The 17,781-nt window shown below is 36.2% G+C and overlaps 1 protein-coding gene across 1 annotated transcript in view; it reads left to right on the top strand.

Annotated features, from left to right (window-relative positions):
* FZD3 (frizzled class receptor 3) overlaps positions 1-17,781 on the top strand; it is a 58,068-nt gene that overhangs the window by 32,279 nt on the left and 8,008 nt on the right. The window contains exons 3-4 of the mRNA XM_080796835.1: positions 10,588-10,736; positions 14,241-14,474. Coding sequence (XP_080652961.1) covers positions 10,588-10,736; positions 14,241-14,474 — 383 coding nt within the window. The remainder of the gene's footprint in view (positions 1-10,587; positions 10,737-14,240; positions 14,475-17,781) is intronic.

The raw sequence follows: 17,781 nt of genomic DNA, 5'->3' as shown, positions 1-17,781 counted from the left end.
AATTAAGAGCCATTTTTGAGCCCTTTTTTTCACATACCTCATCACACCCGATGCATCAACTGCTTACCACCTTCACTTCTACCTTAGTCCAAGCTCTCTGATGGCCACAATGGCCTTCCAATTCATCTTCTATTCTTGTTCCTTACATTTCCAACATGGTAGCCAGGGTAAACTTTTTAAAACATAAATGAGTTCATGGTGTGCCTTCAAACAAAACCCACCGATGACTTCCTGTTACCCTTAGAATAAAATTTATCATTTTTACCATTGCCTGCGGGGCCATATATAATGTGGTTTCAGCCTATTTCTTTGACTTACTACCTGCCATTCTCCTTGCTTGCTCAGCTGTAGTCACACTGGTCTCCTTGTTACTGTTCTTGAGAGACAACAGATTTGTTCTCTCAGGATTATTGTCATTGCTGTCCCTTCTGTTTGAAATACTTTTACTGCAGAGAAAACTCCAAATCCCTGTTTAAATGTGTTCTAGGAGATGCCTTTCTTCACAATTTTGATCTAAACTATGTGGCACACGTACTACACCACCTCACAAACCCTGTTCCCTACTCTGCTTTAGTTCTGAGTTAATAACTACCTGGTATTATAAGATTTTTTTATTTCCTTCTTGACAGCACTCCACCCTCACCCTGCCACCACCTCTCTCTAGAATTTAAGCTCAGTGGGGCAGAGAATTTTCTGACTCATTTACTGTTTTATCTCTTGTACCAGGATACAGTAGGCACTCAGTATTTAAGTGACTGAATTAATTAGATACATGACCTTGAGCAAATCAATTCAATTCCCTAGGCTTTGATTCCACATATATATGAAAAAAGGGATTAGACTATATAAGATCTCTGAAGAAGAGTATTTTAGATTGCAGATGACCAGTCATCTGGAATTGAAGGCAACTTCAAAGTCATTGAGTTCAAGCCTGCCATTTTTTAAATGATTTGACCAAGGTCATATTGCTCAGGCCAGTGCTCTTTTCATATTACATAATATCTCTGATTCTCTGCTCAACTCTGATTAGATCTTCCTCCAGACTTCTTTAATTACGGTTTGACTAGTTTTAATTTTTAGGTTCTTGGCCTTCTTCCTTACTTTGCTAATAATTGTTTTTCTTCAGTCAGTCATTGTTTTCTCACCATTCACTGAATATAAGCAGACATGATTTGAAGTATTCTTCTCAGTGCTCTCATTCTTCCCCTTATCTCCCTCCACTTCTATAGGAACTTTCTTTCTCTTTTTTGTGAGTCAGAAGTGTATATAATTACAGTTAAAATGTGTGTGTTAACTAGTACGATTTTTAAGTAATGGAAAATAACTTTGGGGGCAAAATTAAGCATAATAAAAATTAGAGACTGGTCTCTAGTTCACCTCGAAAAATTTTCAAGATTAATAGGGTTATAGGTTATTAGGAAAAACTTAGAATTTACCTATTCTAACCCGTCAGTTTTCAGGTGGGGAAATTTAAGTATATATAATAGCATTAGAGACACTGGAATAAATGAAGATAAACAATTGCTTACTTCAGGACTTCTCAAAGCCTTTAATAGCTGAATGTGCATGTGACTCTCCAAGGAGAGATTATAATATCCAAATTTTATTTTACCACAGAATATCTTATTATGGACCTTTTTAGTATCTTCTGGGACAATGGTGCCCCGTGTACCACATGTTTGAACATTTATTAGGTGTCAGGTACAGTTCTAAGTACTTTACATGTTTTGACTCATTTTATGTACTATCTATATTAATTTGTTCTTATTACTATGTGAAAATCTGTGTTTAAGAAATAATGTGCCATGGTAGAGAATGCAAGGAAGTCACAAGAAGGGGTGTGTGTGTGTGTGTGTGTGTGTATAAATACAGAATAGAAATCCTGGGCATTGATTCATTTACAGTTCATCATGTTTTCTATCTAGTTGATCATTGGTCTGTTTATATATCTTACTCTAGATATTTATGATATTCACTATATACTATATTTAATATGAATATAATTTTTTTATATTTCTTAGAGCAATTCATTTGTAGAACATTTACTGATATATACCATAATCCAGATTTACATTGTATCACATGAGCTTTTTGCATTCCATTAATATAATGAAAGTTTTCCTGGTTAATATGTTTTGTAAATGTTGATTATATACATATTGTTTTTCTACTTAAAAAAATTCCAGAATATCAGGAAAAAATTATTATAAAACATGCTTAGAAGAAAAACATACTTCCCCATCAGTATAACCAGTATTTACATTTTTCTGTGTATTTTTCTAATATTTTGATAGCTACTCTAGAGATAAATACTCTGTTGCCTCCAGCTAGTGAATCATACTTTTTGCTCTTATGTAGTTCTTTTCCTTGAATTGGGCTGGCTTTGTGACTTGCTTTTGATTGGTAGAATGCAGCAGAAGTGATTCTGCATGCCCCTGAGGCTAAGTCATAAGAAGCCTTGCCATTTTTTTCAAGTTTTCTTAAAATGCTTGCTGTGGGAGGAACCAGCCTCTAATAAGTCAGCCTGCTCTGAACCCACAAAATGTGTGGAATTCCAAACTGGTCATAAACTGTATGGTAAGGCTGCATGAATAGAGGAAGGCAAGGAGAGTGGGAGAGAGATCCCAGCCAGCTCCCAACTTTTCCAGAAATCCTAGCTGAGATTCTTGGTATTTGAGTGAAGAAGTCATCTTACATATATGCCCATCTCAATACTACATTCAGATGATCCAGCCCCATCTGTCATCCAACTGCAACAATGTGAGAACCCAGGTGAGAGTCACCCAACTGACCCCAGTCAGCTCACAGAACCATCAGAGAGAATAAGCTCCTGGTTTTGGTGTGGTTTCTTACATGAGACTAGATAACTAGAACAATGTGTAGCGATAGGTAACAAAACACATCAAAAAGTCATATTTGATTATATAAATATGGGTATTCTCATTAATATTATAAATATGGATATATATATAATTTTAAAATATAAATGTGGTCATATTTGACATATTCGTCTACTCCCAGTAGTGTATTAGAGCTGGCTCACACAGACTCACAAGAGTCAGTATGTGTATCTCTTCATGACTGCACAGTAAGTGATATCCCACTGGTAACTTGAAAGTGGCATGGTTGGAGTATTTATACTACAAAATTTGTAGATACTACAAAACAGAGCTCACCTCCATCCAGAAAGCCAGTTAAACATTTCAAGCATATCACTGTATCTTCCTTTTTTCACTTTATGTTACCATTATTGAATAGCTACTTATTTTGTTATTTGGATGTACCTTAATTTATTTGAACAATCTCCTATTGACCTACTCTTTCTTTTTTTTTTTTTTAAAGATTTTATTTATTTATTTGACAGAGATCACAAGTAGGCAGAGAGGCAGGCAGAGAGAGAGAGGAGGAAGCAGGCTCCCTGCTGAGCAGAGAGCCCCATGCGGGGCTCGATCCCAGGACCCTGAGATCATGACCTGAGCCGAAGGCAGAGGCTTTAACCCACTGAGCCACCCAGGCGCCCCGACCTACTCTTTCTTTAGAATTTATTTCTTTTTTTTTTTTTTTTAAAGATTTTATTTATTATTTATTTATTCAGAGAGAGAGAGAGAGAGAGAGCACAAGCTGGCAGAGGCAGAGAGAGAAGCAGGCTCCCTGCAGAGCAAGGAGCCCACTGCGGGACTCGATCCCAGGACCCTGGGATCATGACCTGAGCCGAAGGCAGAGGCTTTAACCCACTGAGCCACCCAGGCGCCCCTAGAATTTATTTCTTAAAACAGAATTTGTGGCTCAAATGTTGTACACATCTTGGTTTTTATTAAGTATTATGAGAGTGTCCATCAGAAATATTATACCAATTTAGATACTGCCCCCCAATGGGGATATTTCCTCATAGACCACCCAACTGTTATTTTTATATTTGGAATGCTCAGACTTAGAAAAATGAAGCTCTATTTTTTTTTTCTTAATAGTGTTAAATAGATACTGTATTCACATGGTTCAAAACCTTGAAGTTAAAAGAGTATATGGGAAAAGGTCTCCCACTTGTGCTTATTGTCTCCCATCTTCCCAGTGCCCTTCCCAAGGTGACTTGAATGTTGCCAGGAATTTGTATATACTTTAAGAGATGTTTACGGATGTACAACCAAGTATATTCCTTTTTCTTTTTTACTTGAATGGTAGCTACTATACATACTTCTCCGTCTTGCTTTTGTCATTTAACAGTATATCTTGGAGACTAATACCTAAAGCGAAAAGGCTCCCTCGGTATTTTTTCTGACCTCATAATATACCATGCACATTGTCTCTAATATTTTACTATTGCAAACAGTTTTTGTATATCATTTCACATACGTGAATAGATCAGTAGCTTAAATTTTTAAAAGAATTGCTTGATCAGAGGTCATGGCATATTCTTTAAATATGAGCATGAGAGGGGAGAAGGTCAGAGGGAGAAGCAGACCCTGTGGAGCTGGGAGCCCAACGTGGGACTTGATCATGGGACTCCGGGATCATGACCTGAGCCGAAGGCAGTCGCTTAACCAACTGAACTACCCAGGCACCCTATAATCAGTTTTGTTTATATTTTGCTATCATTTGCTTCTATCAGTTTCCAAGTTTATTTGAATAGAATTGAGCAAAGTAATTTCTTAAAGCCATTTTAGTTTTGTTCTCTTTGTAGCTGTGTGTATGCTTGTATGTGTGCATATTTGCTGTTTTCTTCCCTTTGTTTCTTCCATTTTTAATTCAGTTTCTGTTCCTTAATTTGCTTTATATAGATAATATAGTTAATATTTCTAGTTAGTCATTAGTGTATTGATTTGAATTATAGTTTCTTGTTCTGCAGAAGTTTTAAGCTTTTGTTAATCAAAACTGTCAGTCTTTTCCTTTTATGGCTTTTTTGTTTCATGTTACTTTTTTTAAAAAGGCCTATGCACTTCCACTATAAAAATATTCTTCATTCTTTTCATACTTTTATGATTTATTGTCATCTGTCTAGAATTTATTTTTCTTTCATTGTGTGGGGTGGCATCTAAATTACTTTGTTTCCAAGTGGATTGCCAACCATCCCAACATCACTTATTAAACAATCTATGATCTTTTCCCCATTTATTTGAAATACTTTTATCATATACTTAACTTTTAACATTCTGTGAAAAATCCTTTTGCTCTTTTTGGATAGTACCAAGTTTACAGGATTAATTTGGGGAATAATTGATTTGATATCTTGAAAACATTGAGTCTTTGCATGTAGAAACATGGACTTGTTTATGTATTTCAGTTTTTTTCTGTGTCCTTTGATAGTGTTTTATCATTTTCTTTGTATTTCTTGCTAGTTGGTTGCTAGGTTTATTCCTAGATATTTTTTGGGTTTGTTGGTATTATAAATGAAATTGTTGGGCGCCTGGGTGGCTCAGTGGGTTAAGCCGCTGCCTTCGGCTCAGGTCATGATCTCGGGGTCCTGGGATCGAGTCCCGCATCGGGCTCTCTGCTCAGCGGGGAGCCTGCTTCCCTCTCTCTCTCTCTCTCTGCCTGCCTCTCTGCCTACTTGTGATCTCTCCCTATCAAATAAATAAATAAAATCTTTAAAAAAAAATAAAAAAAAAATAAATAAATGAAATTGTTTTCATTATGTTTTTTCTCTGGTTATTGACAGTATATAAGAAAACATTTGATTTTTTGTATATTAATCTTGCCCAACTTGCTAACTCTTTTATTGTTTCGTTTTTCCGTTGATTCTCTTGGATTTTCTGGTTAGTCTTTTTGTCTCTTTGTTCCCAATACTTTCACCATTTTTTTAAGTTTTCCTTCTGGCAGGGTATCTTATTGACTTGACTAGGACTTTTGGAATGGTAGCCTTACTCTTGACAGCACCAGAGGACAAAACTAGGACAGGTGGGCAGAATAGCTAGAGCTATTCTAGCTATTTGAATGTGGGAAAGGCAAACTTGTATTTTATCAATACCACCATACTAATTTATATTCACAGAACAAGTAGATTGAAAGCAAATTAATTTGCTAGGTAAAGAATACGACTAGATGACTTCTAAGTTTAAATGTTTAGTTGAGAGTATAAAGAGAGAATTGAGGAATGACTTTAAGAACTCTTTTTTTGTTTTATTTAATTTAATTTTATTTTATTTTTTTCAGTGTTCCAAGATTCATTGTTTATGCACCACACCCAGTGCTCCGTGCACTACGTGCCCTTCTTAATACCCACCACCAGGCTCACCCATCCCCCCACCCCTCTCCTCTCTAAAACCCTCAGTTTGTTTCTCAGAGTCCACATCTCTCATGGTTCGTCTCCCCCTCCGATTTCCCCTAATTCACTTTTCCTTTCCTTCTCCTAATGTCCTCCATGTTACTCCTTATGCTCCACAAGTAAGTGAAACCATATGATTATTGACTTTCTGTGCTTGACCTATTTCACTTAGCATAATCTCCTCCAGTCTTGTCCCTATTGATATAGAAGTTGGGTATTCATTGTTTCTGGTGCTCGCTTCGGCAGCACATATACTAAAATTGGAACGATACAGAGAAGATTAGCATGGCCCCTGCGCAAGGATGACATCGTTTCTGATGGAGGCATAATACTCCATTGTATATATGGACCATATCTTCTTTATCCATTCTTCTGTTGAAGGGCATCTGGGCTCTTCCTACAGTTTAGCGATTGTGGACATTGCTGCTATGAACATTGGGGTGCATATGGCCCTTTTCACTACATCTGTATCTTTGGGGTAAATACCCAGTAGTGCAATTTCAGGGTCATAGGGTAGCTCTGTTTTTACTTTTTTGAGGAATCTCCACACTGACTTTAAGAACTCTTATATAGGGGCACCTGCGTGGCTCAGTTGTTAAGCGACTGCCTTCGGCTCAGGTCATGATCCCAGAGTCCTGGAATCAAGCCCCGCATCAGGCTCCCTGCTCAGCAGGAAGTCTGCTTCTCCTTCTCCCACTCCCCCTGCTTGTGTTCCCTCTCTCGCTGTGTCTCTCTCTGTCAAGTAATAAATAAAATCTTTAACAACAACAAAAAAAGAACTCTTGTATAGGGCCACCTGGGTGGCTCAGTCAGTTAAGCATCTGTCTTCTGCTTAGGTCATGATCCTGGAGTCCCAGATTGAGCCCAGCATCAGGCTTCCTGCTCAGTGGGGAGTCTGCTTCTCCCTCTGCCCCTCAACGTGCTTGTTCTCTCTCTCTCTTTCTCTCTCTTGCTCTTTCTTTCAAGTAAATAAAATCTTAAAAAAAAAACAAAAAACTCTTGTATAGAGGGTAATGGGGGAGCAAATGGTAAAAGAGCAGGAGTAGGAAGTCAAGAAGAAAGTAATGAAAGTAAGAAAGTAATGCCTCATTAGGAGAATAATCATGACTATGCAGTGTTATAGAAGTCAGGGGACATAAAGGTTTTGTAAAGTATGAGATAATCATCAATAAGTGATGCTTTTTGGAATATTTTTTAAAAATGGAACTGGCTGGCTCAGTCGGTAGAGCATGTGACTCTTGATTTGGGGGTTGTGAGTTTGAGCCCCATGTTGGGTATAGAGATTACCTAAAGATAAAATCTTAAAAAAAAAAATGGAACAACAGGAAGCCATTGTATTTTTTAATGAGAAGGTTATTTGTGATCTGCTTTCATGTCTCTTCATCTGCTTCTTTTCATTATAGTTCTTAACTATTCAATGGTTTCTTTAATTTGTATTTTCATTTAGATTATCATCTTGGTGGGAACATTAATCATACCTTACAACTGTTTTATAAGTTGTAAACTTATAACTCATGGGACTTTATTTTTTTTTTAAAGATTTTATTTATTGGGGCACCTGGGTGGCTCAGTGGGTTGAAGCCTCTGCCTTCGGCTCGGGTCATGATCCCAGGGTCCTGGGATCGAGCCCCGCATCGGGCTCTCTGCTCGGCGGGGAGCTTGCTTCCTCCTCTCTCTCTGCCTGCCTCTCTGCCTACTTGTGATCTCTGTCAAATAAATAAATAAAATCTTTAAAAAAAAAAAAAAAGATTTTATTTATTTATTTGACAGACAGAGATTACATGGGACTTTATTTTTTTTTTTAAAGATTTTATTTATTTATTTGACAGACAGAGATTACAAGTAGGCAGAGAGGCAGGCAGAGAGAGAGGAAGGGAAGCAGGCTCCCCGCTGAGCAGAGCCCGACGTGGGGCTTGATCCCAGGACCCTGAGATCATGACCTGAGCCGAAGGCAGAGGCTTTAACCCACTGAGCCACCCAGGTGCCCCAAGCCTCATGGGACTTTAAACAGAATTATTCTTAGAGTAGTGGATGATCTATAAATACTTGCTTTTTGATTTTTTGATTTTTAAATTCTAAAGGAATTACACCTTAATTCTAGGTTATGGTTGTAATTTAAGTTCCATGTTTTGAGCTTACCAGGCTAACTGTAATCATGTGCCATTATAGATGAAACATAAACATAAAATTAGTTATAGATAAAACATAATAAAAATGTTTGAATGTGATCAGTCTAAAAGACAAAATAAACTTATTTATATAACAGATATGCACATTGATAACTAGTTATGAAAAGCATGGGGCCTGCTGAACTCCAGGTATGAAGTAGCTAGAGGTGAGTGGGTATCCAGTTTCTGGGGTGTATTTGAAGTGTAAGTGTCACATGGAAGTCAGAGGACCAGAACTAGGCTCACTGGTTTAAAGTAGGAATTGGAAATGAGGCTCCCCTGCTCTAGAAAGGAAGTCCATGTAAAAGGTAATACCAACTGTTCCCTGAGGCTATAGTTAATATAAAAATACTTATCTAGAAATGTGGGAAGACACCAGGACAGCCTTAAGACCGATATTTAAGCCGAACTGCCAGGACTTAGTACCCGAATCTCCAGTAATCAGTAACATCTGTAGTTCACAATCACCAGTATAAAACCTGATTTTTGACAAGGTCCCTGTGGGCACTGGTGAAGACAAAAAGTCATGAGACGGGTTGAGATAAATGGAGGGAGGGAAGAAGGGAGAGAGGGGAAGAGAAAGGGAAAGTTCTAACTCAAGATATGCAAACTGAAATTCCAAAACACAATTCAAAGAAGGGAAAAGCCAAACCTAGAAAGAATCCAACAAAATCAACAAATCTATCGGAAGATAGATTTGCTCCCAGATTAAATGAAAGTAATAAACTAAGTTTATAAAGACTTATTTTTAAAAAAGTATGTTTAGGATTCCCTAAAAGATAAACAATAAAAACCACTTTAAAAGAATAAGAGATTGTAAATTAGTAGAAATGAAATAAGAATAGGCAAATATAATAACTAATTAGACATCTTAGAATTGAAGTTATGGAAATAAAATCAGTAGAGAGCATGAACCCTAACATAGACACGGTTGAAGAGGGAATTAGTGAAGTAAAAAAATTGTTCTAAAGAGTTCACCCAGAATACAGAATATAGAGAGCCATACAATACTAAAAACTATGTAATTATGTAGTTAAAAGACATAAAAAATAAGGATTGAGGAACTTCAGTACACATCTAATGGGAGTTGTAGAATAAGAAGCCATAAGAATGACTAAAAAGCAATAACCAAAAACCTAATGTCTGAGAATTTTCCAGAACTGAAAACATAGGTCCTTAGATTAAAAGTACACTCTGCATACTAAGAAGGAGAAATAAAAATCAATCACAATGAGAAACATTCAGTGCAACTATAAATGGAAAAGGATAAAGACAATTTTAAAAGCTACCAGAGAGAGGAAGTAAATCTCCAAAAGATTATCAATTAGACTTCTTAACAAGTAAATAAATAAAATCTTTTAAAAAATTAATACAGGTAAACAAAACTGAGAATATAAAAAATTTGAATGACAAAGCTAATAAAGTGGATCTAATACATATAGAAGATTTTGTACCCAACAGAGAGTATGGGCTATTTTAAAGTTCACAAGGAATACTTACATAAATTGACAGTGTCCTAAATCAAAAGGAATTCTCCAAAATTTAAGGTAACCAGATTAATATAGACAAATTCTCTGACCACAATAATTAAACTTGAAACCAACAATAAAAAGCAATTTTTAAAAACTCATCTGACTAGAAACTAGAAAATGTACCTAGAAATAGCTCATAGGTTAAAGAGGAAGCTTGAAAACAGCCAGCAGAGTAAGATGAAGTAGGGAGAAGGATTGGCTACAAAAGATAAGCACAGAAATTAATGAAATGGGGGGAAAAACTAATACTTTCCTAATTTTATGTTGTAATGATCAATAATAGGACTAACAGAATTGGCCAAGAAGAATATAGGTATTATTTATTTGAGCCTCTATTCCTATTCATGGCTTATTTTCTACATTAATAATCTTCTTCCTTAGAAGATACCATTATGAGCTAATAAGAAAAATATAGGACTCAAAATACAAAATAGAAACTTACTGTCAGATTATCAGGAGTGTATATCTTTTTCGTGTAACAAGAAATTTAACTACAGAACTGTAAAAGTGAAAATACCAAGTTTGTAGAATTACTTAACTATTGTTTATTTTAAAGATTTATAATGGCCTTTGATAGAAGGTTTTTTCTTTTTATATATTTAAGGTATTTTTCTTTCCCTTCTTGTAGGTTACTCAAATGAGTCGTCCAGACCTGATTCTCTTTCTGATGAAATACCTGATGGCTCTCATTGTTGGTATTCCCTCCATCTTTTGGGTTGGAAGCAAAAAGACATGCTTTGAATGGGCCAGTTTTTTTCATGGTCGTAGGAAAAAAGAGTAAGTTGAAATTATCACAATGTTCACAAACCTCACATTCACATAAAATTTTTGTATTGCTTATGTTAAAACACTTTGGATTTGGTGGATGTGTTTCAATGTGATTGTAACCTTAGCTACAACCACTTGTGATTAGCACAGTAGCATGTATTAATTAAAAGCTAAAACTTGATTCTGAGAAGATAGCCAAGTAGAACCAGGCAGGCTTAAGGTCTATACCTTACTAACTACTAACTGAAAGTATTTGAGGGAAAGCTGATCTTACTTTCAGAAATTTAAATTATAATTTTCTCAAAAATAAGAACAAATTAATGCTTTTATATGTCTATGTTAATACTTGATCTTCTTGATATTCCTGTGAGGGCTGGTATGTATTATTTATGTGTTACAGATGAGAAAACTGAGCACAGAGAGATTAAATGCTTTGGTCAAAATCACACAGGTATTAGACTTCCCTTTCCAATTGTCCATTGTTCTTCTAAGTATACCAGAAATTATATAGATAATATGTTATTCCATTATGATAAAGTACACATTAAAGCCAAAATAGAAAAATGATATTAAATATATTATATAATGATAATGAAATGCATTAAAGAAATAAGCCAGGACTGTGCCCTGGGCTAGAGTGGCAGCTCCTTATTCTGGAGCCCAAGAGCGAGAGCGTCCCATAGCTATATCTAGCATTTGTCTGCTTTAGCCTTTGAAAAACAACTATAAAGTAATTGTAGTAACAGTTGCCAATTAATTGAGCACATTTAATACTCCAAGCACAGTTCTGAGCATTTTATGTATTATTAAAACTTTTAATCCTTCAAACAGCCTTGTAAGAGAGATCATCATTTTACGGTAAGGAATCAAGGTTTCATAGTCATTGCTAGAATTGAGATTCAGACCTAAGCGGTCTGATTCTAGACTCTTGTTTTTGCTTATGTACTGTGCTACAAAGAGACTAGTTTGTAAAATTGTGCTAATCAAATTAGTGTTTTGCCCCTGAGTGAAGCCACATTTAACATTGTGCTTATACTAGTAATTCTGACACTGATTGAAATATTTTTAGAAATCTTCTTTTGGAATTATATAAATCATATCACTTAATTTCTCTGTTTTCTTATCTGTAAAATGAGGGGACAAATGTTTACCATTTGAAGATGGATTAAATTTTTGGCATGACCAGAAGTCAGTTTGAACGAAGTTTTAAAAATAAGTTTAGAAAATAAAGTCAGCAATTAAGGCTGATTTGCGATGTATAAATATATGATTAGGGCCGTTGATGACAGAGAAACAGATACTGTTTGTTTGTTTGTTTTAACTGTTTCTAACATGTTCATTCTTCTGTCCAGTTTTTGATACTTTGATTTGAGGAAATGTGTGTGTGTGTGTGTACACATATGTTATATATACATATGTGTACATATGTATATATAATATTTTATCATTACAAACATTTTATCATTACTTTGACTTTTAAGCCATTTGTTAAGAGTGAACACGAGAGTGTTGGGGAGGGGCAGGGGAATGGAAGAGAGAGAATCTCAGGCAGGCTCCACACCCAGCGTAGAGCCCAGTGTGGGGCTGGAATTCACAGCCCTGAGATCATGACCTGAGTCGAAATCAAGAGCTGAACCCTGAACTGACTGTGCCACCCAGCCTCCCCTAAGCCATTTAAACTTAAGTTTGATTCCTGACTGTTGGTTTTGGTGTATGATTTTGGAAAATTCTTTAATCCTTTAAACCTCAGTTTTTTCATCTATGAAATGGAGATCACAGTATTTATTCTTGATAGATATCTATTCACAATAGATACATAATATCCTCTTAACAGATATCCTCTTAGGACATTCATCTCCATAATAAAAACATTATTAAGAAGGATCAAAGGAGAGTGAATGTGAAATACCTGGCATAATGTGGGTACTCAACAAGTGTTAGCCTGCCTTTAGCCCTCCTACCTCACCACTAAAAACAATAGTAGAAAGGAGGATCCTTTTGTAATCTGAAAAGTTAGAATATATGCACTTTCTCAGTGTATGGTCCAATCTATATATGCTGGAGCTTTATTTTTTCATGAAATTACTTATTTTATTTTAACTTTAACCTCTGATTCTCATAGTCATTTATATAAAGTGAGACTCTGATCTTTGTGACTATTTAACTGGCTCTTTGATCAATTTAATTGCTGCTTTGTTCATTATAATAAACGTCTGCTTTTAACCATTCTCTAGCAGTTAAAAACTTTTATTCTTGACAATAATTCATCTTAAGTTTTTTTCCTTAAGCCTTTAAGATGTCTAGTAATTAATTTTATCTTAGCTTAAATTAATTTTTCATTAATTTTGTTCTAGTTTTGACCACTCATGTTTATTCTAGCATGGAACAACTGTTTCACCATAAGACCAACTTGTAGCCTTAAAACAACTGTTCTTCATATCAGAGAGATCATATGATAATTGTCTTTCTCTGATTGACTTATTTCACTCAGCATAAGGAATTTGAGAGGCAGGGCGGGGGTTTGGGAGGTAGGGAAGGAAAAAATGAAACAAGGTGGGATCAGGAGGGAGACAAACCATAAGAGACTCTTATTAATCTCACAAAACAAACTGAGGGTTGCTGGGGGTGGGGGTGTAGGGAGAGGGTGGTTGGGTTATGGACATTGGGGAGGGTATGTGCTACAGTGAGTGCTGTGAAATGTGTTAGCCTGATAATTCACAGACCTGTATCCTTGAGGCAAATAATACATTATATGTTAATAAAAATAATTTAAAAGAAAACTGTTCTTACAGGTTGAGAAATATACCTGTTGGGGCACCTGGGTAGCTCAGTCATTTGGGCATCCAACTCTTGATTTCAGCTCAGGTCATGATCTCAGGTCATCTCAGGTCCCCACACTCAGTGGGGAGTCTGCTTGAGATTCTTTCTCTCTCTCTGCCTACCCCTGCATGTGTGTATGTGCTCCCTCTCTCTGTCTCTAAAAAAAAAAAAATTAAAAAAAAATATATGTGTGTGTGTGTGTGTGTGTGTATATATATATATATACACATACATATATATATATATGCTACAGTGAGGCCTCTAATACATCCATAAACCATGCAAGAAAAAAATTTCTCTATTGTAATATCTTTGTAATATTTCAGTGTACTTGAGAATCATAAATTTCTTTAATTGAAAGGGACTTTTAGAAATGATAAAATCATATAGCTTCATCTTATAGATGAGGAAAATGAAGAAAAGGGGATAATGACTTGCTTAAGGTCATGTATTTATTGAACAAAATTCCAGATTTCCTTATTCTAATGCAGGCTTCTTTCCATCATACCACCTTAAAGCACAGATTGACATAATCTTTGTTAAATTCTTTCCTCTGTCAACAATGTTACCTTATATCTCTCCTAAAGACATTATTTGGAGAGCAATTAATTTCAAGAATAATGTCAGCGTGTCACATTTATTGGTCTATGGGGATGTTAGTCTGTATCTTAAATTTAGTATTTTGTTTTCTAGGATAGTGAATGAGAGCCGACAGGTATTACAGGAACCTGATTTTGCTCAGTCTCTTTTGAGGGATCCAAATACTCCTATTATAAGAAAATCAAGAGGAACTTCCACTCAAGGAACATCCACACATGCTTCTTCAACTCAGCTTGCTATGGTGGATGATCAGAGAAGCAAGGCAGGGAGCGTCCACAGCAAAGTAAGCAGCTACCACGGCAGTCTCCACAGATCCCGTGATGGCAGGTGAGTTTCATTGGTAGCTTAGTTTATTTCACATTTTGAATTAGAGTCACACAGCTATGAAGGAAGGGTAACCAGTTCTGAGATAGAAATTGGACATTATTTGTATCTAAAACAATGTTTTTAATTGAAGTATAATTAACATACAGGGTCACATTACTTTCAGGTATTATCATTATTCAACAATTCTGTACATTACTCAGTGCTCATCATAATTATACTCTTAATCTCCTTTTTGTTTCACCCATCCCTCTACCCACCTCCCCTCTGGCAACCACCAGTTTGTTCTCAGTATTTTAAAGTCTTTTTTTTTTTTTTTGTCTCTCTTTTTTCTTTGTTCATTTATTTTGCTTCTTAAATTCCACATGTGAGTGAAATCATACAGCGTTTGTCTTTTTTCATCTGACTTATTTCATTTAGCATTTTGCCTTCTAGGTTTATCCATATTTTCGCCAATGGCAAGATCTCATTCTTTTTATGGCTGAGTAATTTCCCATTTTTTATATATATACCCCATCTTCTTTATCCATTCATGTATGGATGGACACTTGGGTCACTTCCATAGATAATGCCACTGTAAACATAGGAATGCATATATCTTTTCAAACTAGTATTTTTGTTTTCTTTGGGTAAATACCCAGTAGCAGAATTACTGGACCATGTGGTAATTCTGTTTTTAATTTTTTGAAGAACCTCCATACTGTTTTCCACAGAGGCTGCACCTGTTTGCATTCCTACCAATAATGCACTAGGATTCCTTTTTCTACACATCTTCACCAACATTTATTATTTCTTGTCTTTTATTTTACCCACTCTGACAGGTATATGGTGCTATCTCATTGTGGTTTTGATTTGTATTTCCCTGATGATTAGTGATGTCGAGCATCTTTCCATGTGTCTGTTGGCCATCTGTATATCTTCTTTGGAAAAATGTCTAATCAGGTGCTCTACTCATCTTTTAATGGGATTCTTTGTTTTTCTAAGGTTGAGTTGTGTAAGTTCTTTATATATTTTTGGATATTAACCCCTTATTGGATATATCATTTGCAATTATCTTCTCCCATTTAGCAGGTTCCCTTGTTGTTTGTTGACAGTTTCCTTCACTGTGCAAAACCCTTTTATTTTGGTGTAATCCCAGTAGTTTAATTTTTGTTTCCCTTGCCTGAGGAGACATATCTAGAAAAATGTTTCTATGGCCAATGTCAGAGAGATTACTGCCTATGTTCAAACGCATCCAAATTGGTACTGAAGAAGTAAAACTTTCACTATTTGCAGATGGCATGATACTATATATAGAAAACTCTAATGACTCCACCAGAAAACTATTAGTGCTGATAAATGAATTCAGTAAAGTCACAGGATACAAAATTAATATACAGGAATCTGTTGCATTTCTGTACACTAGTAATGAAGCAGCAGAAAAAGAAATTCAGGAAACAATCTCATTTACAACTGCACTAAAAATAATAAAATACCTGGGGCGCCTGGTGGCTCAGTCATTAAGCGTCTGCCTTGGACTCAGGTCATGGTCCCAGGGTCCTGGGATCAAGCCTCACATCGGGTTGCCTGCTCAGCAGGAAGCCTGCTTCTCCCTCTCCCATTTCCCCTGCTTGTGTCCCCTCTCTCTATCTCTCTCTCTTTCTCTCTCTGTTAATTGATTAAAGTCTTTAAAAAATAGTAATAATAATAATAAAATACCTAAGAATAAACTTAACCAAAAAAGGCAAAAGACAAATACTCCAAAAACTATAAATCACTGTTGAAATAAATTGAAGATGACACAACAAATGGAAAGATAGTCCATGCTTAAGGATTAGAAGAACCGATATTGTTTAAAATATCCGTACTGCCCAAAACAATCTACAGATTTAATGTAATCTCTGTCAAAATACCAACAACAGGGGGCGCCTGGGTGGCTCAGTGGGTTAAAGCCTCTGCCTTCAGCTCAGGTCATGATCCCAGGGTCCTGGGATTGAGCCCCGCATCGGGCTCTCTGCTCAGTGGGGAGCCTGCTTCCTCCTCTCTCTCTGCCTGCCTCTCTGCCTACTTGTGATCTCTGTCTGTCAAATAAATAAATAAAATCTTAAAAAAAAATACCAACAACAGTTTTCACAGAACTAGAACAAATAATCCTAAAATTTGTATGGAACTACAAAAGACCCCGAATAGCCAAAGCAATCTTGAGAAAGAAGAACAAAGTTGGAGGTATCATAATCCCAGATTTCAAGATATACTACAAACATGTACTAATCAAAACAGGATGGTATTAGCACAAAAATAGACACATAAATCAGTGGAACATAATAGAGAGTCCAAAAATAAACCCACACATAATATGGACAAAGGAGGTAAGAATATACAGTGGGTAAAAGACAGTCTCTTCAACAAATGGTGTTTGGAAAACTGGACAGTAACATGCAAAAGAATGAAACCAGACCACTTTCTTGCACCATACACAAAAATAAATTCAAAATGGGTTAAAGACCTAAATGTGAGACCCCAAACCACAAAACTCCTAGAAGAAGTTGAACATAATTAAGCTTTTTGAACTTTGCTAGGTATAGTTTCCCTGGATCATGGCCAGACTTAAAGCCAGTTAGAGTTTAGAGGTTTAGACCCAATGCAGTCAGCAAATATGGAGGCATCGAAAGATATTAAGGCAAAGAGAAGGCCAGGGTGAAAGTGGATATGTTAGTAGGATTAATTTAGCAAATAATTATGGAATGCACACTATGTCAAGCACTATGCTAGGCTCTGGGAATAAGATGATTTAGGCATGATCTGTGTTCTTAACAAACTCAAGAAAGAGAATATAGTCAGTATTAGTGTTGCAGTTAAAAACATGGGGCCTGGAATGAAAATCCTCAGTTTCCTCATCTATAAAAGGGAAATAGGAATACCTGCCTCTTTAGGAATGTTGTAAAGGGGCGCCTGGGCGGCTCAGTCGGTTAAGCATCTGCTTTTGGTTCAGGTCATGATCTCCACGTCCTGGGATTGAGCTCCATGTTAGGCTCCCTGCTCAGTGGGGAGTCTGCTTCCCTCCCTCTGTCCTTCCCCTCCTCCTGGTCACTCTTATACACTCTCTCTCTCAAATAAATAAATAAAATCTTTTTTTAAAAAGGAATGTTGTAAAGAGTAAATGAGATAATATGTGTAATTGCTTGGAACAATGCTTATCTCAGTAAGAACCTGATGTCAACTTGTAGTGTCTCCATTATTAAATTTAACAAGAAAACACACCCAGCCTTCTCAAACATTCTCCATGAAGCTTTCTCTGACCCTGTCCTGACCAGATTCACTCCCTCCTCCA

Source organism: Martes martes, assembly GCF_963455335.1.
Source record: "Martes martes genome assembly, chromosome: 2".
Lineage (NCBI taxonomy): Eukaryota > Metazoa > Chordata > Mammalia > Carnivora > Mustelidae > Martes > Martes martes.
The sequence above is the reverse complement of the archived record's forward strand: the minus strand, read 5'-3'. Positions and strand labels throughout refer to the sequence as shown.